The sequence below is a fragment of the Falco peregrinus genome, chromosome Z, assembly GCF_023634155.1.
Source record: "Falco peregrinus isolate bFalPer1 chromosome Z, bFalPer1.pri, whole genome shotgun sequence".
Classification (NCBI taxonomy): Eukaryota; Metazoa; Chordata; class Aves; order Falconiformes; family Falconidae; genus Falco; species Falco peregrinus.
Genome location: NC_073739.1, coordinates 75,739,852 through 75,763,595, shown reverse-complemented (window position 1 = coordinate 75,763,595; position 23,744 = coordinate 75,739,852). Strand labels below are relative to the sequence as shown.

General features: G+C 40.8%; 1 protein-coding gene across 1 annotated transcript in view; it reads right to left on the bottom strand.

Annotated features, from left to right (window-relative positions):
* Nucleotides 1-268: 268 nt before the first annotated feature.
* The window catches only part of DCAF12 (DDB1 and CUL4 associated factor 12), a 31,684-nt gene continuing 8,208 nt past the window's right edge, over nucleotides 269-23,744 (bottom strand). The window contains exons 3-9 of the mRNA XM_055790245.1: nucleotides 17,995-18,201; nucleotides 16,935-16,995; nucleotides 14,325-14,518; nucleotides 9,801-9,866; nucleotides 8,413-8,575; nucleotides 4,326-4,510; nucleotides 269-3,553 (exon numbers count right to left, since the gene is read on the bottom strand). Coding sequence (XP_055646220.1) covers nucleotides 3,395-3,553; nucleotides 4,326-4,510; nucleotides 8,413-8,575; nucleotides 9,801-9,866; nucleotides 14,325-14,518; nucleotides 16,935-16,995; nucleotides 17,995-18,201 — 1,035 coding nt within the window. The 3' untranslated portion in view covers nucleotides 269-3,394. The remainder of the gene's footprint in view (nucleotides 3,554-4,325; nucleotides 4,511-8,412; nucleotides 8,576-9,800; nucleotides 9,867-14,324; nucleotides 14,519-16,934; nucleotides 16,996-17,994; nucleotides 18,202-23,744) is intronic.

The following is a 23,744-nucleotide window of genomic DNA, read 5'->3' as shown; positions in this document are numbered from 1 at the left end:
GTGACTTTATGGAAAATAAGGGAATCTGACCACCACAAACCAAACTCAGAGCTCTCACCTGGCTAGTGAAAGATGCTGCTTGCTTCGCTGAGATGCAGCTGACAGTCTGTTCTTGGTTTCTTGCAAATGAACAAAATAGGTGACCTCCTTGAAGGGTCTAGGCAGGCCTGCTTTCTTTCACATCTGCACCAGGTGACGGACATCAGTTCACAAATGCCAAGAAGTGCCTCTTGGCTGAGGGGTAGAAATTAAGACACAGAGCCACCACTCAACATAGCTGGATCACAACTTTAATCTGTTAACTGCAGCTACAAGCTATATACAAAGCACGTACTCAGGTGAAGAAAAAGGATAAAGTTCTGGAGAACAATAACTAATACATAAGTATCATAAACTTTAAGATAGAAAAAGCTGCCAAATACTTGAAATAGAGGCAGCAAATATATCCCCATAATGAAGTTCAAGAGTCCCCCTCATTAAGGGAGTCAACAAGAGTCACCCACAATGTGATTGTAAGCTTTGTGGACAAAAAAAGTCCAGTGAGATGACTGGGCACACTTGCAATGTATCTTGAAAATGGATCTATGTTGAAAATTAACAACTAGTTTAGGAACAAACACCTATTTACTATTCTTTGGTAATTTACTCCTTGGACTAACACCAGCTGTGCTGATGAAGGAACCAAACAAACAGACTCACTTTTTTACCTCAATCCCAGAAAGCACCCGACAAGAGTACTAGCGATTCTCCCTTGCTGATCTGACAGCACAAGGGAGAAAACCGGAGGAATTACCAGGAATAAGATGTTTGGTGATGAGGGTGAGCACCACCCTCATTGCTTCGCTCAAGCCAACACTGCAACATAGCTTCTGCTTCCTTAGGAATGTCCATCCCATCGTTACTGAGGGGTGCTACCCAGTACTTACAGGCTGGTATTACCAAACCCATGACTAAGTCACTAGTGTGATTACCTGTTATTACGAATACTGAAAATGTAATACCAAAGATACCCAAATTAACCTGGCAGTCTATTGAAAAATGCTGAATGGTAAAATTAACTGCTTCCTACACTCACCAGCTGCACAAAAGATTGCACATGACTGAAAAGTCAACAGCAAGAAGAAAATTCTGAACATCTGTTACAATTAAAATTATCCTCTCTTTTTCAAGTGCCCAATGCGAGATAAACCAGTCTCCCCACTGCCCTCTGGAACAGACCGTTACTGTGTAATCTCACCAGTCAAACAGGTACAAGGGCAACTGCCCAGTTCTACAGCCTGAGCCAGCCTCAAAGCTCTACACAGTTTAAAATAAAGCAAATTGAAGGTGTCAGGCATGGCTTGACAAAATGCCAGCAAGCCCATTTCTGCTCAGAGGTCACCTCTGCAAGCACAATACTGTTACAGTAAAGACTGGGATGATTTGGGGTGGTGGAGGCAACCCCAAGCAGACCATATGCAGAAGGGCAGGAAAGTGCAAGGGACGGAAACATTAAGGAACATTGGAAAAGATAAAGACAGTCTGAAAATGTGCATGCCACGGGGTCTCAGCAGAGCACAGTGAACCATTCGGCAGCTACTGAAGTACAGTCACCGGGCTAAACTCCATCCACCACAGGGATGTATCTGCCCCAATCTGTTTGCACACTTGCAGCACTGTTTAGTTCATTTCCAGTTTTTTAAGGGAGGGTTTTCATACAGCAACATGGATGGCTTCGCCCCATGAGAAATACCTTTGCAAGAAAGAACGCTGAAAGCAGAATACACAGAAGCATGTAATACTTGAGGTATTTTACATCATTGTCCAGATTCTTCTGAGAATTGTCCAAAGCTCCTTATGCAAAAAAAACCCCAAAAAACAAACCACCAACAAACCAGGAGGAAAAGGGCAATCACATTACCAGGCTTCAGGACCACACACTGAGGTACTCAGTTATCAGGGAGATCAGAGTCAGCAGAGAGGAACAATTTCCAGCGGTGCCTCTTTAGTAACCTAGAGACTCTGCTGACTCTGCAGAAAAATCAGGCCCTGTGTTTCGAGGCTGAAGCTCAGTCCATACAAATACTCTTTTACCCCCTCACCCAGATCTGGAATATGCTTCAATTAATGTATCAGCATCAGGACTGGGATTTCCAAATCAGGAGTTCTCCTTTGGCACTGGTGACACAAAGCACCTAACTAGTAACTCTTGTTTCAGCAGAACTGGAGGACACTCAAGTAGATTCAAGTGTCTAGTTTCCTTAAAAAAAAAAAAAAAAAAAAGTGCTGCACTTCAAACCAAGCCTAAATAAAAAAACACAACTAAGCAGAACATGTCCCCTGTGACAGAGTGATCTTACACAGTAGCTGGAGGAGTAACCCTAGAAACACACATCCTGCCATGCTTCACCAAGAAGACTTTATTTTTCTCTGTATACTTCCACTTTTCAAAACCCCTACAATAACCAAAACAGTATGCTGCCATGACAGAACACCACAGGCACCATAATAACATCTTTGAAAAGCAATGAACAACTCTAAAATTTAAGAGCTCCTTTGCTACCCCATGGTATATAATTTGCCCCTTTTCAGAAAAAAGCCTGAATAGCCACACACACAGCACCATGAACTGATTCAATTTAAACAACCAACACACAAGGGAAATAGAATTGTGAAACACCGTAAGATATGCTTGTGATGTCTGGGACAGGCAGAGAAGGAACAGAACATCAATTTTTGCTCCTGGCACTGTTGAAAACTACAATTCAAATACAAATGCACTTTTGAGAACTGCATTTCTGCAGATTGGGTGTGATGGGCAATACCCCTGGGGAATCCATCCCTGGGCTCCAATAAGTACAGCTTAAAATTACCGTATTCCTCTACATATAAACAGTATAATTAGACTTGTACTTTTAAAAAATAAGATCAACCCAGGCCAGGGCCAAACTCTGCAGATAAAAGTAGTAGCTTATCTCTTATAAATATTTTTAATATTTTTAAATTACAAGTAGTCCTCACTCCAGGTAATACAACTGACACAAAGTACCTGCACACACGCAGCCACTAGACTTTCACAGAAAGCCCAGGAGCAACCACTCTGTAAGAAAGGAATCCTACCTCACAGCAAAGCAGGGGAGGGGGCACATGGCCAAGATAGCCTAACTGTGGGGGAGGAGTCATTTGGAGTAAATACAACAAAAAGGGATTTCAAAAACCCTTCGTATAAAGGATCAAGGAGTTTAAAGCAAAAAACTGGTTCAAAAAGATGTACAAAACTGTTGGAGACCAACAGAAAACTCTGCCAAAAAATAACTTGCATTTAAATCAGAAATCAATGGCATCACGCAATTTTGTTGTTAGAAAAAAGCAAAAGAAAAGTGGAAAACTTAAGATCATCATTTAGAAAGAGTTATTAGCTCCAGAGACCAGCGTAATTCCCATGAAGTCCTGACGGAAGGGGGCCTCCTGCCACAAAGAGTTTTGTTCCAGACGAGTCATAGCAGTGGGTGTAAACAGCATTTGGGAAGAAACTTATGTCAGAAAAATAATTCCTCCAGGTTTCATCATGATTCTGTTGAAGGAAAGTTTAGATTATTATTGTTGCCACACAAACCCAAAACCTTGTTTCACAAAAGCAAAAGGTAGCTTCCAGAGCCTAAGAAGGGATCTTTTCTGTTAACAGGCCCTGAAGCTTCAGACAGATCAACTTGAAGATACCAGAGTTGTCCTGAAGCTTCTCCTGAGGACACTTGGGCCAAACATTGGAGGGGCGAGGTGAAAGGTTGGGAAGATACCAAGTTTCATTGTTTTTTAAAGTTGTATCACCGCGATACAAAAGATAATGGAGAGAAGTTAAACAAAGCCATTAACTGCTTTATGATAACATGCAGGAAATTGAACTGAAGTGCCTGCCATGGCATTTCCTCAGGAAGCCACAGTTGCTAAAACTGCATACAATTAAATTAAATCTCTCTTACTTTGAGTACCACATTAGAGTAGCATGGTTTTAAAGGAAGACAATGTATTTTGTGTTTGAGGCTCTGATAACTGCAAGTTAGATTACATTACAAAATATAATGATGTAAAATGTAGTTCATTTAAAAATCAGTGCATAAGAGCAGTAGTCAGTATGCCTTACACTAAAGCAACCCATCTTCATAAAACTTTTGTAGAAAGCAATCTGCAGCACTTCTTGCCCTTCATGATTACAGTAATCTGTTACATGATCATTGTTTTGCTGGAACAGATTTCATGCAATAGTTCCCATTACCATAAAAAGTACTGGTCCTTGAGCCCCATGACACTCCTGTGTCACAGGTCTGCTACAGCCTCAAGCTACTCACCAGCCAGCCTCTCCCAGTAGTCAACTTCAGAATTTCACTTCCTCCCAATTTCTGCTTCTGTCCACAGCAGGCACGCTGGGGCTTTTCATCCAGGAACCTCTGAGCTCTGATATCGTAAAACAATAGGGAACCTTGCCCCGTTCCCACTGTGATGATGTGCTCGTAGAAGCTCACCGATCGAATACCTGTCAAACCAAGAAGGGACATGCCACACAGTAAGGAAGAGGTATGCTTTGGCTATGCAGTGCTGCTGCTTAATGGCTAATATTTTCTTTAAAGGAACTACCCACTAATATTTTCCACAACAATTATTTTTCCCCGCAGTGCAGACAAATCCCATTGATACTACTGAAACAGCAGCTCCAATTACACATACTACTTCCCTTCTCCTCTGAGGCCATCAGCTACACTGACGGTGCACAGTTAAGAAGCTTCCTTCTCAGCAAGCCCCAGCTCTGACAGATAAGCAAAGATCATAAGCCATTCAGAATTAAAAGCAGCTTTCTTCTGTCTGCCACAATCCTCTGAGCAAACACTCCATGAGTGAGTTACATGGCAGCAGAAGAAAGAACATCACATTGGTTTCCTCCATGAGCTCACATCTGACCCTAGCTACCTGCCAAGCTGTGATAAGTGATGATATGAGAAAAACTAGTCCCAGCTGCCACCAAGTGCATTTTGCTGATTACGGCTAGCTGTAATGAAGTATATAACATTATATATAATGAAATATGTAACAGTAATAATCACTTTGCTGCTAAGATGGACCAGGCTCTTAAACAATTTTGAAGCTATCTCCACTCAAATATTCTCACACAAGCACACCTTATTCTTTGTAGCTAGCAGTTCTAGCACTTCACTCAGCAATGAAAACAGACTAGGAATCCTGCCACCTAAGCAGCACCATGTTCTACCACTGCATAGGAAGCTACAGCAAGTTTCTGGTCCAAACAGAACATTTTAGCACAATTCAATTACGCCATTAGGTTGAGTAAGAGTACCTTTTGTTTTCACAAAATGTAAATCTGAAGCCTCAAGTAAACAAGGATCCCTTGGAAACAGTCTTGGGGAGATTCTGTATGCAGGAATTTGCAATTTGCAAAATGTCCTCTCATCTCTACTTATTGTGTAAAAGGCTTGTTCTGTGTAAGCACTCTATCCCAAACAATTCTTCTACGGAGATTAAACCCCACTTCATCTGTGCTTTTCCTTCCTGCAGTGTGACACCAGGTTACAAAGCCTAGGGCTTTTTAAGACCTCTTTAAAGTAACACTGAATTACAGCTGAACAGACATTCAAACAGGAGGGGAAAAAGAATGAGTTCTGCCTGCTAAATCCATGTGCCAGCTGCTGTCACCATACCAAGTGGGACTGAATGTCAGAAAACTTGCAACATACTGGCATACACCCAGCAGCACATGTGACAGCAGACACCAGAGAGGTGTGGATGCAGCCAGGGAGCTTACCCTTCCCCTTTGTACAGAGTCCTAACTAGAAACACATGCTCATCCTGCCACCTCCACAACCCGATGCTACATCCACAGCCAACACACTTAAAACAGGCAAGGCCACGTTGTCATGCTCCAGATGTGAGGTGAAGTCTTGGCTGCAGGCTTAATAGGTGGGAAACCACTGTGCAAACCTCACACCTGCTGAATTAAATTTACCAGATTCATATAAGAGTCTCCACTTTAATTCAGAGAACTACAAATGCATGTGAGACATCTTCTGCCTCCCACCCCCATTACAAGGGCCTGGCTCTGGCAAATACATGCAGAAAGCCTTGAGCCCTGTGCAATCAGCAAAAGCAGTCACTTGAGTAAAAGAAGGGGGCACCTCCTCCTGGTTTTGCTCTATAAATGCTCTTGAGAAGCAACCCAGCAGAGCATTTACTTAACAGAAACAGGTGATGGAGTATGAAAGCAGATGGCATATACTTTTTAATGCTATATATTAATAAAAAAAAGCTATAAAACGCAGAATGACCGTGGATCTTTCTCTGATCAAAAAAATTAATGGAAGAAATCTGTGATGTACCCACTAAGATGTTTAGAACAGTCTTTGAAGAACAGCACTTTGAATTGGCTCCTAAGGGGCTGAAGTACCTCACATTAGTTATTCCCATCAAACTAAAAGCACAACCTGTGCATAGAACTGATCACAGCTAAGGTCTCCCACATAGCTAGCACTCTTCTACCTGTGAACCTGGACTATTTGGGTCAGCAAATTGAGTCTCACTCCTGAGAGGCAGGGGGCTTTACAAATCCCATAAGGAAATGATGATGCAATAGTGTGTCCTACACAAGGAGCAGACACACAGTCCATGCTGCATAAACCTGTCCTTGCATCAACATTGCTGTCTTTAGGCTATGAAGTCAGGGACACACAACATTGCACTGCAGGCCAGCCAAGCAGAAAGCAGTTGCTCTCACAGATCAAGAACTAGAGTCCAGGGTCTGGACTTCCCTGGACAGCTGCTAAGAAAAGCAACATAAGATACACTAAAAAGCACTAACTACCTTCTCATGTAGAGGGTTATACTGGGTAAAAACCAGCCCCAGTTCCTGTCTTACTAAGTGACAACGCTTCTCTGACCTGCTTTTGTATACAACACTAATGATCGCAAGTTAATGTGGACTTACCACATTCAGCAGCTGCATTTGGAAGCTGAAAGTACATTCAGGTAACACTTCAAAGCACTTAAAAGTCAACCTGGATAGTAGTTTGCAAATCAGTAAAGAGCCTGCATTCTAGAGGTGCTGTACTGCTCCAAGTCCCAGTGAGATCAACAGAAAACTGAAACACTCAGTGTCTTGGGAATTAGTATTACTTAAGTGCCTCCACCACCATGCCAAAGAAAAAAAAAAAGGGGTCTGCCTACTATGCAGAACAGAAAACAGCACTGAACAAAGGCTTTCTTCAGATATGAACTGGAGATAGCCCAGAGATACCACCTACACACAGATCAAACCCCCAGAAGGGATGGTCACATACTCAAGGCAGAAGTTTTCAGCCACCAGCCACCACTGGGCACCGCACTCCAGTGTCTTGGTATTTCTTCCCTATGATACTGAAGGGTGACAGTGTCAGGACCTCCACAGAGCCCTCACCAACAGTGGGACAGGACAAGGGCTGTTGCTGGCAAGATGTTCAGGTGACAACATGAGCTGGTGAAGCACCTTTCCTCGTATTATAAACACTTCTCCCCTATCTGAAAGGAGCAGACCCTGACATTTATATGGACAGCACTGTTCAAACTGCAGTAACCACACAGATAAAACCTTCCTAATCCTTGCACATGTGCATTCTTTTTTGGTAACTTGCCCCATGAAGGGATGGATGCCTAGAGCCAAGCTAAATGAGAATGGCAATTTATTAGTCTGGGATTAATATGGTTTAAAATGGGCATCACAGCACAGTGCCTTCTCATGCTTGAAAATAAAGGGTATGGGAAGAAGCTTATGGGACCATGCACCCTGCAAGCCCTCAGGCTTAGTCCTGGTGATAAGGTTCAACAGGACATACTGCATCCACATCACAAAAGGAAAACACTCAAATACACAAACTTTTTTTTAAAAAAAGTGAGCTTTCATATATTTAAGGCAAATAAATATACTGAAAATTGAGTCTCACTCGTGGCTTTAAAATTACAAACCAAGCATTCACTCACAGCACAGGCTCCCAATATGACAGCACAGAGCAGACAACATGCTTTTTTTTCCATTCCCAGGGAAAAATGCAAGAACAGACACTATTGGCAGTGGTATGAAGACTGGATTTGCTTTAAGATGAAGTAAAACAGAGTAAGACACAGTAACAAATAAATAGAAGTGCATACTTTAAAAAATTCAGTACTAGTTGGATGATGTACAATTTTGTCGAGCATAAAAGCATTAACGTTGTCTATCACTAGATTTCAGAGTTGCTTTCATGTTTGGTTTGTTGTTTGCTCATGGAATACTGTCATACTATTAATGATTTTGTTTATCACAAGAAAAATCCTTCCTAATTATTAAAAGTTTATCTTAACTGCCATCTTAATAGCTTACTTCTTACCACTTGAAGCACCCTTTGACAAGTTTCTTACCACTGCCACGTTCTTTGGAACAGACGGATTTAACATTGTGAGAAGGCTGCCTGGGATCCAGAAAGGAGACATGTGCCTGTGATCCTACTGCGTACACTGACCATTCCTGACCATAAGCCAAACACACGTTCTCCCTGCAGTACGGCAACTTTGTGGAAAGTAACTGGAAACAAAAGAATAAAAAAATCAGCCCATTATGAGAAAAGAGCAAGATGTTAACAGAACAATTCTGTAGGTTATGTTCAAGGAAGTTGCAGTTAAAAAAAAATCAAATACAGCTAAAAGTACTTTCACCGCAAGAAGAGAACTTGAAAAGTAACTAACCCAGAGAAAAAAACCTGAAGGAGATGGGATGCCTTATCCGAACCAAACTAAGATGATAAAGGCTGAAGCCAAGTATTATACAAAGAACAACAGACGTTTTGGCAAAATGTTTTAGATCTGTCTAAGCTGCTGTTATTTCTTCAGCAGATACACACAGACATCAGCTCTCAGCTGAAAAAGCTTACCTTATACATCAGTATGTCTGGGTTTGATCTGCAGTTAGACTTAAACAAATGCAACTTCCTTTATGAACTCTGCTCATCAAGTATCCATCATACTTGAGGTTGATATGGAGAAATAGTGTGAAATGGGCACAATGGACATCGATTGTGATTGTGTATGTCTGCTCAAGGAATGTGGGTATGGTGACCGGTCATGAGTGTGGTGTCTGGTCACATAGCCACACAGCTTTGAGGAGACACCTACCCTTCTTCCTCTAACAGAGGGGCTATTTATAAAAAGGATGAGAAAAGGATGAGAGACGTTCCAATGTTATCTAGAGGGAGTGCTAAGTCTTCTTGCTGGAGAAGATAGGATGCTCACAAGGACATGAATCACCTACAAACCTGCAAGACCACCACATTCCAGGCAAAGGACTGATAAGCTAATTAACATACAAAGTGAGAGTAAGCGGGTTTAGGTAACGAATATGTATAGGCGTTAATTGAATATTCATTTGTTTTACTGTATAAATGTGAGATGGATCGTCACTTCGGGTATGCACGTTAGGTGGAAGGATCCCCCGTGCACCCAGCGCTGCCAATAAAGGATACTTAGTCACCAAGAAATTTTGACTTTGTTCTTTAAATCAAGGTGATGGTTCACTTCAGCTAACCCAGAACTGGCAGAAAGGTAAGAGCACTTCCTACTCTCCAAAATAAGCGGACTGGGGAGTTTCTTTCCTCAAGTTCTAATTTTTAGGGCATTTCATTGTACATAAAGCTTTTAAGTGTTTTATGGACATTGCTGCTCTTTCTTCAAGTGTTTAAAGGAGATGAAGAATAGTGACCAGCCTTAACTGCTATACAATTTTTGAAACATAACACCAACAAACAGAAAAGTACCTTTGAAAGTGTGTGCTCTGCTTTCCAAAGATGAAAATACCCATCTAAGGACACAGCTCCCAGTTCCTATAAAAAAAACACAGTAAGAGAGTTAGTTTCTGTATTATAGGTGTCCTTGTAGATGTCCTTACAAGCCCACATTCTCTACTAGGCAGGCTGCATACTCTGGACTGAAGTCATCCATAATCCTGTACAGGCTTATCAAGATAAATTTTCATTTTAGGCTGATCATGGCAGAATGCAATACAGCACAAAGGTGCCAGGTAGACTAAGAGTTAATAAAACAGTAAAAAAACCCCAAAAATAATTTTCAAAAGTATAGATCTTGTTAGCAATCAAATAAATAATTATTAGACGGTACAAGCTAGAGTTAACAGCACTCTTCAGCAGCTCCTACACTGATTCTGACCATTAAGCAAACATTTCTTTCCAGGCACTATGCTACTCAAAAAACTATATGCAGTCTCCATCACAAAGGAGTAATTAACAGCTATAGTGAGTAATAAAGCCCACAGGAGCACTGTGCTTCTGAGAGCACACCCGCCTTTGCTTCAGATCTTACCCGCTCTTGGAAGGCAGAAAGAAAAGCAATGGAGGATCAACTGCAACTCCCACTAGTAGTAACAAGGTATCAGCATGGAGGAGGTTAACATTTACTGTTTGTCAAATGCCAACAACATAACACCAAATCAAGCACTGGTGCCCGCCCTGTGAGTCAGTCACCTCATTTGCTGAGCAATCGAGTAAGGATTCAGCCGTCAAAACAGGAACTGCCTGAATGTTCATTCAGGTCTTCACAAAAGGGGAATGAAAGCAACAAGAGCACTTCAGAGCAGGATTCAAGCCGCAAGAGGTGTTTCGGTGCTTGTAAATGTTGTCTAAACTCCCGAATTACTGAACTCTGATTTAGTGTTTAACTGTATGTTAAACAAATCTGTGCACAAAGTTGAGGTCAAGCTGACCTTCTGAAGTCATCAAAATCGATGAATGAAAGGACTTCTAATCAAGCCTTGGGAAACAAAGAAGAGAGGGTGAAAAGAATGTTGTTATCTAAATTATGCAGAAAGAAGCCTCCAAGAGGAAACAAGCTGATAAGGTGTGGCAGTCCACAAACAGAATGTTAGTTCAAAGTAGGACCAAAGTAATTGTGGCAGTGGGAGATGGTGACCTCCGACTCAAATAGCTCACCCCAAAAGAGGGCAAAGCCCTGCTTGGGGAGCACGCATAGCTGGTAAAGAGCTTCAGCAGTGCTATCAGAGGACGCGCACTAATTTGGCTTAGAGGCGAGAAACTTGTAACCAATCCTGCGTGTGAATGACAATGCATATGTAACATACTACGAATATGCAACCACTCTGCTGTACATAACGGGGTGGGTGGGGGGTGGGGGGTGTACCCTCAAGCAGCTTTATTTGCAAGTTAGGAAGAAAAATCCCCCACGCACCCAGCGCTGCAATAAACCGATGTCTGCTTTCGAAACTACCATTTGGTTTGGAGTTTCCTTGGTTACGATTTTTAGTAACAGAATTGGGCGACCAGATGGGATCCACTCTCCAGAACCTTGATAGACCAGACGAATTATGAGCCCTCCAAGCATGCACCGGAGACTTTTCAGGGAGGCCCTCTGATTCCCTTGCCAGGTGAGTCTCTGTGACAGCTCCTTGAGATATTAACCACATTGGTCATAAATACTTAGGTTGCTCACAAATAAGTCATATCAGATTGTGGGTTAGAGTCCCACTGGTAGGTTAGAGTCCCACCAGGATATTAAATAAGATTAGTTATGCTATTGGTATTGTAGGTTAGGGTCCCACCAGGATATTTGAAGCACACAACTGTGTAATCCATACTCTATTATGGGCACACCTGGAGACTGGATTTTGGACACTGGTAATTTGAAAGTTTGTCAGATTTTGTTTGCTGGATTTTGTCTGTGTCAAGTTTTGTTTGCCTGATTTTGTTTAGATATTGGGTTTTTGTGATTTTGAAACTTTGTGACATGGGAACCAGACATTCTACTGGAAAGGCGTTTCTTAACAGTTCTCCTTTGGGTTGTGTACTAAAACATGGGAGCAAGTTTGGTGGCGACTCCCTCACTTGGAAAAAAATGATAGAATATTGTAATCACTGGTGGCCCTTGTATACGTTAGATGATCAGGAGACATGGCCTAAGAATGGAAGCATAAGCAATAATACAGTACTGCAGTAAATGTTTTTTTGTAGATGTGAAGGAATATAGGATGAAATCCCATATGTGTATTTGTTTTTCCTTGAGAAATGATCATGAAACAAGAAGGAAATGTAAACTGATGATATCTGATTCTGCTGTATGAATGATGACGGAAGATAAAAAGAAATCGCCTCAGCGTTGTTGTGCTTCTAGTATTGTGAAAAGGTGTTCCAAATTGCAGAATGAGGAAGACTATGTGCAACTGATGGTTTCAGGATAGTGTTGTGGATAATAAGGAGAGATTTTTTTCCCCAAGGAAAAAGAATGCTGTTAGAAAAAGCTCAGGAAGAGAAGGAGATGATAAATGGCTTTCACTGCTTTGTGGGGCAGTCAGTTCCAGAAATAAGAAGAAAGTTGGAAAAAGTAGATGGTGTGTCTGGAATGTCGCTATTTCAGTTGATAGAAATTGCTTATAAGGTATATAATAACAGAGGTCTTGGCAGTGGCAGGGCTGGGGGCGGGGTGGTGGCAGCAGAGAAACAGAAAGTAAAGAAAAAGAAACAAAATGCTGCAATTTTGACAGCCACATCTACCCAAGCCCAAACCTCATCTCGGTAAAGAGGTTTCCCCAAGAGTATGAGGGCACAAAAGAGAACAAGGAGTAGAAGGAAATAAAAGGAATTCCCTTTGGGGAAAGATCAGTGCCTGATTTGCAAGGAAAAAGGATGTTGGAAAAATGAATGTCCAAAGAAACAATCAACTAATTGGATACCCCCATCTGCATCCATTCCAGAGCCAGATCTGCTTATGGGTGGTATGGAAGACTCAGACTGATGGGGACTGGAGGTTAAGGAACTATACCCCTCAGCTGAACCCCTGGTTTCAGTTAAGCTGGGGAATGAAACACATTCTTAGTTGACGCAGCAGCAACATATTCTGTACTAAATAGCTGTAAAGGGCCAATGAGCAAATTCTCTATGCCAGTAATTGTTGCCACAGGAAAATGAGAAACCAGACCTTTCTTTATACATGAATTGTTACATATGCCAGAATGTCCCCTACCTCTGATGGGAAGAGATTTATTAAATGAATTGGGAGCACAGATAACTATTGATCAGAATAAAGTTCCAGTATGTATTCTACAAAATAATGCCTGGAAGGCACAAACAAATATATATACATTACAGGAATTGTCAGAAACGAAGAAAGCTGAAAATAAGGACAAGTAAGTTGAAGCCCCCTCTGAAATCATGAGCACAGTGATTCCTTTTGTCTGGGATACTGAGAAGCCTAGAGGAGGTAAATCAGCAGAACCAGTAACAGTAGAGTTGAAACTGGGAGCAAAGCCAGTTAGACAAAAACAATATCCTATGAAATTGGTAGCTCAGGTTGGACTGGAGCCTATAGTGAATAATCTTCTAATCCATGGATTTTTGTAAAGCCACATTCACAAGAATATTGTTTAGTACAAGATCTAAGGGCTATTAATCAAATAGTGATTGATGTATACCCAGTAGTGCCTAATCCTTATACTTTGTTAACAGTGATAGTTGATTCAAATGTTTCTTTTACAGTATTGGATTAAAAGATGCCTTGTTTTGCATTCCATTGGATGAACAAATTCTGAAGTAGTTTGCTTTTGAATGGGAGAACCTCACAACAGAATACTTAAAGCAATTATGCTGGACAGTGCTTCCTCAAGGATTTAAGAACAGTCCTATGATCTTTGGTAGTGTACTAGCAAAACAATCTGAGCAATGTCAAGGATACAGTGTCATAAAAGAAAGCACAAATTATTCAGTAAAATGTGATTTGTCTTGGATCTGAAACAGCCCAAGGAGAAAGAAAATTTGGAGTTGAAAGGAAGGAGGTGACTTACCAAATCACCGCCCTCCCCAACTCCAACACGCCCCCCTCCCCCCCCCTGCCGCCCCACCCCCCCAAGTCAAAAAAGAGAACTCAGGATTTCTAGCAGTGACCGGATGGTGTCGCCTACGGATAATGAATTTGGGACTCATTTCCAAACCTTTGTATGAAGCTGTAGAAGGAAACGGAAACCTCCTTGTCTGGACTCAGGAGTGCAGAGATGCATTTACTAAGCTGAAACAGACTGTAATGAGTACTCAGCTCTAGGCCTCCTGAATTTAGAAAAAACATTTGAGCTCCATTCACTTGTGGCAGAAGCAGATACAGCACATGAAGACTACCACCTCACATGATAAGGATGCAAAAGGATCAGAGAAAAAAATATTAGGTTGCTTCTGCAGGATTTTATATTTAGGTAACTTTTTTTCTTTTTCTAATACATATGGACAGTTTTAGGACTTCTCAACTGTTTTGCTTCTCTTACTGACCTTGTTCTTGTTGTTGAAGGCCAATGCTCGGACTTTGCAGTTGTGAGGATTGGTGTTCTCCTTGGGGATATCCTTCAAAGCCCTGTGTGCAATGTGGGCATAGACAGGAACTTGAGAGAGATTATGCCTAGCATCACTTTTGGACAACACATCTTCGGTGACTTCCCAGAGACCCATTGAACCATCTCGGGAACCTGAATAAAATAATCCATAGATAAGTAGTCCATTTCATATACACATAACTCCCCTTTTTAAAAAAGGAATAAACAATAGGGTCTGAAAGAAAGAAAGGATACAATTAATCTAACTGAACACAATGTTGATGCTTACATGTTAATTATTAATAAAAATGTGATTTACTGAGCTGTAAAGTTCATAACATTGCGAACTCATTGTCAGCTTGTTTGTCTGCATGGTTTCCAAGCATAGATTACCTCATCTGTTTTCAAACTGATGAGGATGCATCAAAAACCACAATCCTGTACAACAATCACCATCAAAGAGTCACCCATAGAATAAACTCCAATGTGACTAAATAGCTTACATGTTCAGCGTGGTTTACCAAGGCTAAGATTGACAGTCTGTTAAGCCAATACAGAAACCCCCAAGAAAACTCATTTGGGTTTATGTCATTTTGGGTTCATTTGATTTCTACCAGTATGTTTATGGATATGTACACAAATATCCATGAACTGAACATAAACCGCAGTTTATATGAATTTGGATGAAACTGATTAAAAACATTATTTTGCTAAAACCTGTGCAACTTCTTGTTTAAAGAATGTAGCGCAGGAACTGAGGTTAAATAAGCACGAACTCATCTTATTTTTCTACTGAATTTGAAGACATTAATCCAAAATATGAATCAACAAGAATAACAATACTGGATGACACAATCTGAATGTCTTTGGTTCATAGATCAACACAGGCTTAACCCAAGGCCTTATACCCATCCTTTCTAGTGTTTAGACAACTAACTTCCATCTAAGTCAGCTCTGACAGATTTGACACCTACCTCAGTTTCTTCACTGACAATGTGAAGAACACATCCCTCCTCCTCTCACAGGGAATGCATAATTAAGATGCCAGAAAAGACTAAGTATCTAAATCAGAGTACTAAATTTATAAGCTTTGGTACATCATAGGGAATAAGCCTCAAAATCAGTTCAGCAAAACATCTTGTTGCAACACGGGTGGTCCAGCACAGCAGAGATAGCTTTGCCCCCTCACAGATGAATTCAGTCATTTGGCACTATCACCTACTACAGCCAAATATAAAAGGAGCTTCCTAATGGCACTTGCATAGGTGCAAGCAGCATATGACACAACAACCTGCCACTCAATTTACATGCTGATGGTTTTTAATGGCATCTAATCTTGTTTGCTATGGAGGCTAAATTCTCAACAGTAGAATTTCTAAACATCTTGACACACTTAAGGAGGATGTTGTCCCTTTTAATAGCCTTAGCAAGAGAAAAGTATGTTTTTCAACAAGTTAGCCCTGAAGCTAAGGAGAATATAATTTGTTACCCTAGACTCATGCCATCCTGGGAATTATTCATCCCATCTGAAACTTTTGCCATGGAAATCTTTTGTCCAGCTAGTACAACTGAGTGAAGTTATGCATTCTCCCTCAGCTATGGCTGCTTAGTCAGAGTTTAATTTTATGTTCACAGACTACTGAAATACACTGTTGGACATTTTACAAGCAGAGCCCTACCTTGTTCTTGCTGAAGCTAACACAAGCAAGAGGAATAACCAAGCCCCTGGTCCCCTTTGTACTCTCAACTGTTTTGACAGCAGTGAGAAAGTAGCTGCCTAATCTCTTAACCTCAGGCTATACAATCTGTGTGAACTGCTATGGGACAAAATGCCCATTTTTCCTCCTGTAGCATTTAACCTGCACCAAGAAAGTAACAAAAAATTGGCAGTTTCTTAATTCACATAAAGGTATTTGCTATATCCTCAGTGTTTGGAGTTCAAATATTTCTGCTCCACACTTTCAGATACAGATGTTATTGAAATCTGTAAGATTAAAATTTCTTTAGTTGTCTTTTTTTTTCCCTCATGATTAGGATCATCAGCCAAGTTCTAAAGAACTCAGTTTAGCAATCAGACTTGCTAATTGCTTTCAGTAAATTTTCCCCTGGTGTCTCAGCTCTGGAGACTAGAACCTACATCCTGCTGTAAGCATCACACAACAGAGAACATGGCAGTGTTCTACTCACGCCTCCATTCTTGAGAACACTGAACTGTGCTGCTCTCAGTATTTTCTATCTCACATGCTGTGCTTATATTCCATTGGGTCCTTATGTTTCCCTTGGATATTTGCAATCATCTCTGCTGATCTCTGCAAGCTTACTATGTGACAGTGTTTTTTGAACGCAGATACTGGGTTGAAGACTTGCAAGGATCACCTTTTATATTAAATTCAACATCAAATTCCAGGATTAGCTTTTTGTTAAAAAAAACATAAAAAATCTTACTGAACTAACAATTCAAGTATCCAAGGGATAAAGGTACTTCCCTAAGACCTACCAAGTTCTGTACATCAGTATAAAATTCTGGAAAGGGGGGCGGGGAAGGGGGGAAGAGAAAAATCTACTTTACCAGAAACAGCCATAGTATCACTAATCCATGCAATTGAAAATATCCAGTCCTTATGTCCATCCTAAAAGAAAAAAGAGGTTTTTCTGTGCCATTATACTCTAGAGTATACTACTTTACTTCTGTAAAGTAGCTACATACTTTATTTCCTCAACCGCACAACCATATTATAAAAAGTAACCAAAATCTTATGTTTATAATATATGACCTGCAGATTCATTCTTCAAGACTATAACTTAAAGAATCTTTCCTTAAGCAGGTGAGAAATCTGTGGGTAAAAAAAGACTGTAAGATTCTAGTTTTGTTTGAAAAGCTGCAAAGTCACAGGAGCAAGAAAATGACTAGCAAGTCATACAAATCTTCAGACTTGAGCCTTTCTGCAGCTGGTTATCTGCTTCTGCAGAAATTCTGACCTGTCCTCTGCCGCTGTAGTTAACTTCTATGTGAAGTCCTGAATAGAAAGGAGAATTTGAAAGAGAAGTGCTTATAGGACACCACTATACTCATCTCAGCCTTTTTTCTTTTTAAGAATGGCTATTTTAAAAAGGCCTCATGATGTTTCAGAAATATAAGGAATACCAGTCTACCAAACTGCCGTAAGCCACTGGGTTAGAACTAATTCTCAAAGCCAAGTTCTGCATCTGGAATAATACATACATAAGCTGCACGTATGGGGAAAATCTGAACAATTTGTACCATCTTTTCAAATTCTCCAAAGAGATTTTTCAAAAAACTAGTTTCAGAGTTCATCACCACAATTAGACTTCAACATTTAAGATTTTGTTACATTTTCAGTGCTTAAAGTAATCTGAAGTAGACCTGAATTCACGTGAGGAAGAAATCTGACTTAGAACACTGAGAACTGTCTCACATTTGTGTACTCACTCGTATTTAAGATATCTTAACAAAAAAAGACAAGCTAATCAGGAATGTTTTCAAGCTTTCAGAAATTCACTCTCCACTACAAGACTCCCAAATCTTAACCTTGCTCTGACATTAGGCACTTCAAAGCAGCAATTCTTGTAAGTGACAGAACTAACTTCCCCCAAATACTCCCACTTACGTCTCCCACGCAGACAGGATCAAGTGTAGGCAGACGGTAAATGGCGAGACTGTTAGGGTTATCTCCACCTGTGGCCAGCAGAGTCCTCGAGGGGTTGAGCTCAATGGCATGAATACCACATCCCTGCTGGTTCACCATGCCAGGTTCACGATCTTTCAGAATAGGAATCTTGGTAATTTGACCAGTCTGGACATCTACTACAAATAACTGGGGAAAAAAATAGGAGATGTAAGTCATGACTGAAGAGATAAAAAAACCAAGATGGTCAAATATCCCCCCTATTTCTAACTGACGTTCTTTTCAAGCTGGAATACACAAATGCTGCAAGGACAGGTGAAAACTGCATAAATTTCTTCTGAAAACAAGTAAACCAACTTAATTACAGTGAGCTTTATTTCAGTCATCTCAACTGGTTTTCACAGCAACGGAAGAGAAAGGAGAGGAATTTGTGATGGGAGGTTTCCCATTTAACAAAGCCCTTGAACCTAAAACTCTTTTCCCTTTTCAGTGCCATGACAAAATAGAGTTTTTTAGTTTCCCTGTACTACAGTGAGAAAGACCCACCTCAAAACAGCCAGTAAGCCCCAGAGGGCTTAGCACAAGTCTTCTGCCTCCAAGGTAAGATACTTGCTATAAAGTTTTAGCTTGGGCAAACTGATACTTTACAGATTTATGTAACTGGAGTTTATTTTCTGGTGATACACAGAGAACAGTAACTAAATATAGTACTGCCAGTGCAAACATCTAGAAAAAAACCAAAAGGTATCTAGTTACATAACCTCACCCTGCAAAAAGACTACAAGTCGGAGCTCTATGTCGCTGTCCCCTTGGCAGAAAACTCAGTTATAAAGCCTTACAACTCTTCAAACAGACATTATACACAGAGTTGTGTCAGTCCAAAGATATGCAACCATAGGGTTACAATCTAATCCAGAACAAAGGTTTACGTTGCCTTCCAAAGTGCACATTCATTTGGGAGGCTCTTGTGCTGGATCATTTCACAGATGTTGTTCAGAGGGCAGATGCACTAGCAGTCAAATATGTGTAACAGAGAGGACAATGCCCTGTGAGGGAACATGAGTGAAGCATGGAAATGGAGCATCTGAAGGTGACTTGGCACTAAGGAAAATGATGTAGAATAGCCCAGGTTTATAATTAAATTCCACCCCTCACCCCTTAAGTTTGTTCCTTCTACAACCAAAGAATGTTGTCTCAAAGCCTCTGGAAGTAACTGGAAAAGGCAACAACAAAAAAAGAAAACTCAAATAATTTGTCAGACATTTCTAGAAGGACAGAGAGAAATCTAGAAGTTCTCAAAGAAAGGTTATATGTAAAAGTTGCTTTTGGTGAACTCACAAACTATAGATCTGTTCTTTAATAAACATAAACCCCCCACATCTATTATTCTTGCACTGAACTAGCAGAATATTAATGTCAAATCAACACCTGATCAAGTATGGTATGTTAAACCTCTTCTACACAGAAAGCTGAAATCCATTCATACTATTTGTGTGTTGTGTCTAGAATTGTGAATCGCCTTCAGCCTGCAAAAGATCTTCCTCTGTAGGTATCAGTCTTGCACAAATAGATGATTGCTCCTTAAGAAACTGAATTTTCCTGTGTATTTCTTCATTTTGCATGCAGTTGTGGGGTCAGGCAAAAGCTGAAGTGCAGCTGAGCAGGGGAGAGGCACTCCACACTTTTCCCAAAGCCTTACAATGTAGTTCACTGCCTGAGACAGCTGATAAAAACACAATGCACAGAGCAGTCCCTCCACCCTTGCCACATCCCTGAAAACTAACAAGGTCACTGCATCATCAGGACCAGCACTCGCCCATGCTTTCATGCTCCCTTGTCCTTCCCCTCATACCAAAGACTTAAAAAACCAATTTAGTTGGAAAGAACAAAGGACAAGCCCCTCTTCTTTTGCTGATGTCACAATCAAAGAACAAAATGGTGAAAAGAACATCATTACCTATGCTAGGCAAAAGAAGTCTGCAAGTGAGGAAGTTCTAGCTGCAAGAGAAGACAAGCTGATAAGGTGTGGCAGTCCACAAACAGAATGTTAGTTCAAAGTAGGACCAAAGTAATTGTGGCAGTGGGAGATGGTGACCTCCGACTCAAATAGCTCACCCCAAAAGAGGGCAAAGCCCTGCTTGGGGAGCACGCATAGCTGGTAAAGAGCTTCAGCAGTGCTATCAGAGGACGCGCACTAATTTGGGTTAGAGGCGAGAAACTTGTAACCAATCCTGCGTGTGAATGACAATGCATATGTAACATACTACGAATATGCAACCACTCTGCTGTACATAACGGGGTGGGTGGGGGGTGGGGGGTGTACCCTCAAGCAGCTTTATTTGCAAGTTAGGAAGAAAAATCCCCCACGCACCCAGCGCTGCAATAAACCGATGCCTGCTTTCGAAACTACCATTTGGTTTGGAGAGTTTCCTTGGTTACGATTTTTAGTAACACCCATATGACTAGATATCCTCTTTTCCTCCTCAGTATTTCCCTCCAGCAGAAACATCCAATCCGTTCCCCTGTCCTCCTTCAACTACTGACATACCCACAAAATCAACAGTGAAGTACCTAAAATTAAGAATTGCAGGTCCTAAAGCTGGCACCAGAAGTGCTAATTAGGAAAACACCTCAGGGTTTCCACAGACTCAGAAAAATCATGCTTCAGCTGTAAGAGACAGGTACTTGGAAGAGCATCTCAACAGGTATGCGGACTGAAATGAAAAACCCTTCACATTCTCCAGTCTGACACCACTGCCATACATCCATATTTGATACAAGGTTAATACAGACTTACTTGTAACGCAAAATTCCTTTAGTTAAACTCTAAACTAGTTGGGCTGAAAAGGTAAAGAACTTGGAAACACAGAATGCTGAAGATCAGACCCTCACATTACTGCCCTGCATCTTCAACATAATTTTCCTACAATAAGTTTCCAAATTAAGATATTCTCAGAAGCAGCAACCAGACATATTTCTTGCAGTGCTTTCACCTGCCTGTACCACCCTCTAATTCATTGTCAATCTTTGCATTGCTTTGTCATTTCCTCACTTCTCCAGTTGCATAGTACTACTGTTACCCCAAATCTTGGTTCTTCACCTAGTGTGCAAGAGCCGATGATGCACAGAGCTGAGGTGTCATTTACTGCATGTCTGCGCAGAGGTGGGTGCTAGGTAGTGAATGTACAAAGCTGCACCCCTCTTAACACACAGTAAACCACAATACACTTCGAATTACTGTTTACAATTACATCACACTTAGTTCTCACTGGCTCTTAAAAGCCTCAACTCCATTTAAAGGTACAAATTTTTTCACCACTCCTGTTCTGTGGGCAGGGGCTTACTTTGTTCGAGGGTGAATCTTTCAGCATGCTGATTAGGATACTTCACACATAATTCAAGTAATTTTTTGGTTAGTCTCCCTAACCATTTCCTTCTTGCTAACCATTTCTTAGTCCTTGAGCTTACCTAGTTATGCCCCAACCTGGCATTTGTCAGCTTTATTTATGGTGTCTGTTCCTTCTCTGAATGCCACGCTTTGTTAACTGTTTGTAAGGATTAGCTAACATCCCATGTTTTTCAAATTATTTCTTGTTTTTCACTACAGATATCTACTTCTTTTTTCTTTCTCTTTTTCTTTTTTAAAGTAAATAATTCTTGCACCACTAGTAACCAGAACAGCAACTGCTCTTAGGGCAAGAAACTGCACAGTTAAGGGACTGGCTCTGTAGTTTCAGCTGTGAAGTTCTAAGCAGTAACTTCTCTCCTCGCTTGGTGAGGAACACTGCGTGTAAAAACAAACACCATCTCCCTAGAATGCAACCACTGCCTGTGTATGCCAGGACACCTGCATCACCTACAGCAGGCCAGGAAGCCAGAGGCTCACACTTGCAAGCTGCACCACTGATTGCCAAGAAATCTTCCATGCAAATCCAACGACAGAAGCCAACAGTCAGACACTTCTAAAGCCAAAAGGGAAGAAACGTTAAGAAACAAGATAGACTAAGAATGCAGAAAATGTAAATGCTGTTTTAAGAGCTTTAGAGGCACTAGAGTAATTAGAGACACTACAGTAAACAAAGTAAAGAATGTGACTGCTTTAAACAAGTGTGGCCAAAACCACAGCATACAATAACATAAATACAAAGAAAACATGGAAATTGGCCTAGTTCTTCCAAGCAAACTGGTACCTTCACTACTCTTGGAAAAAAGTACATCTGCAAGTAACTCCAAAGCAGCCTGGACTCTCTTAGAGTCTTGAAAAGTCCTGACAGCTGAACTATACATTTATTTTTTTCTTTATCTCAAGCAGGAATAAGAACTTCTTTTCTAGCTAGTCATTATATAGAAACTAAAAACCAGCCCCAAGAACTTTTCCTGGATGCAGTAAACCCCCACCAATCTCCAAACAGTAAACTGTTTACATTTGTCTCTCAATTTTAAGCTTTGTGCATAATTCAGCTCTTCCTGCTACTAAAACATACGCAGGTAAGCCATTAGCATGCCAAATAACTTAACATCCAGGATTTACCAAGCCAGGATTGCTTTGGCCACCTGCCGCAAGTCCTACACACTTCATCTGTAGGAAACAGAGCTGGATTTGCTATTATGTTCTCTGCAGGACAACCTTGTTCTAACGAGGAAACAGGCCGGACTACATGACTGAGAGAAAATCATCTTCCTTTTTTTTTTTCCCCCCTCCCTTTAAAGCAATTCAGATGTACAACAGTGCTGTCACTCAAGGATCAAGACAGACAGGCCGTCATGGCTAGGTACTACAGCTGTCATAGCCATGAATCTTCATGATCTGCCCCTACTTTTCACACCCAATGAGATTACTAGCTGTATTGATACATTTCTTTTGCTTTGAAGAAGTGGTGAGAAGTCATTTTGGCAAATGGATCCCATACAATTACTACGTGGCTGTCCTCTTTACAAACAGCTTCCAATCAAGTTAATCAAGAAACTGCCCCACTTCATTGACTAAGAACTTCAGTAATCAATTTGCCAAAAGTAAAGACTGTGGCAGGGAATTGAGCATCTGGGGACCAGAGCGTGAAATGCAAAATCCACCTTTCTCTTAGATACCATACTGAGAGCAGAACAGTTTGCCACAGTCTTCCATTAAAGCTACCTCCATTTTTTGACCTATCTCTCAGAGACAACAGTTTAGGGGGCAAAAAAACCCTAAAGAAACAAATTAATTAAATATAAGTGCCCTTCCCATACATCTTTAACTGAAAGCATTGACTTTAAACCACAAGGCCTACGAAATACTGTTTCAAGGCAGCACATAGAATTTCTCATGCCCTCCACTGCTGCCACTGCACACAAAACAGCAGCAGATAAAAAGGCAGCCTTATTTTTCAGTTGATAAATCAACTGGAACAAAAACAAAGGTTGCCACCCTGAGCTACAGTATGTTTTTATTACACAAACAGGATGGATGTAGATTTGCAAGGCACAAAAAACATGCACAAAAGAGATAGCTTATTCTTCATGCAAGAAGTACTCATGATATGCTCTGTGTCCCATGTCTTCACATTCTGCTCTCAGAAATCAAATAGACATTAGTCATTCATACTAACATTTGTAAGAAACCCAAAATAAATACATTGCCTTGCTAAAAACAGACTCACTAAAAGATAATTGATCATGATGAAGTTTCACAATTGGCTTAACCCAATATTTGAAACTCTATGTGCTTCCTCCTCACCCACCCAGCCTTACCA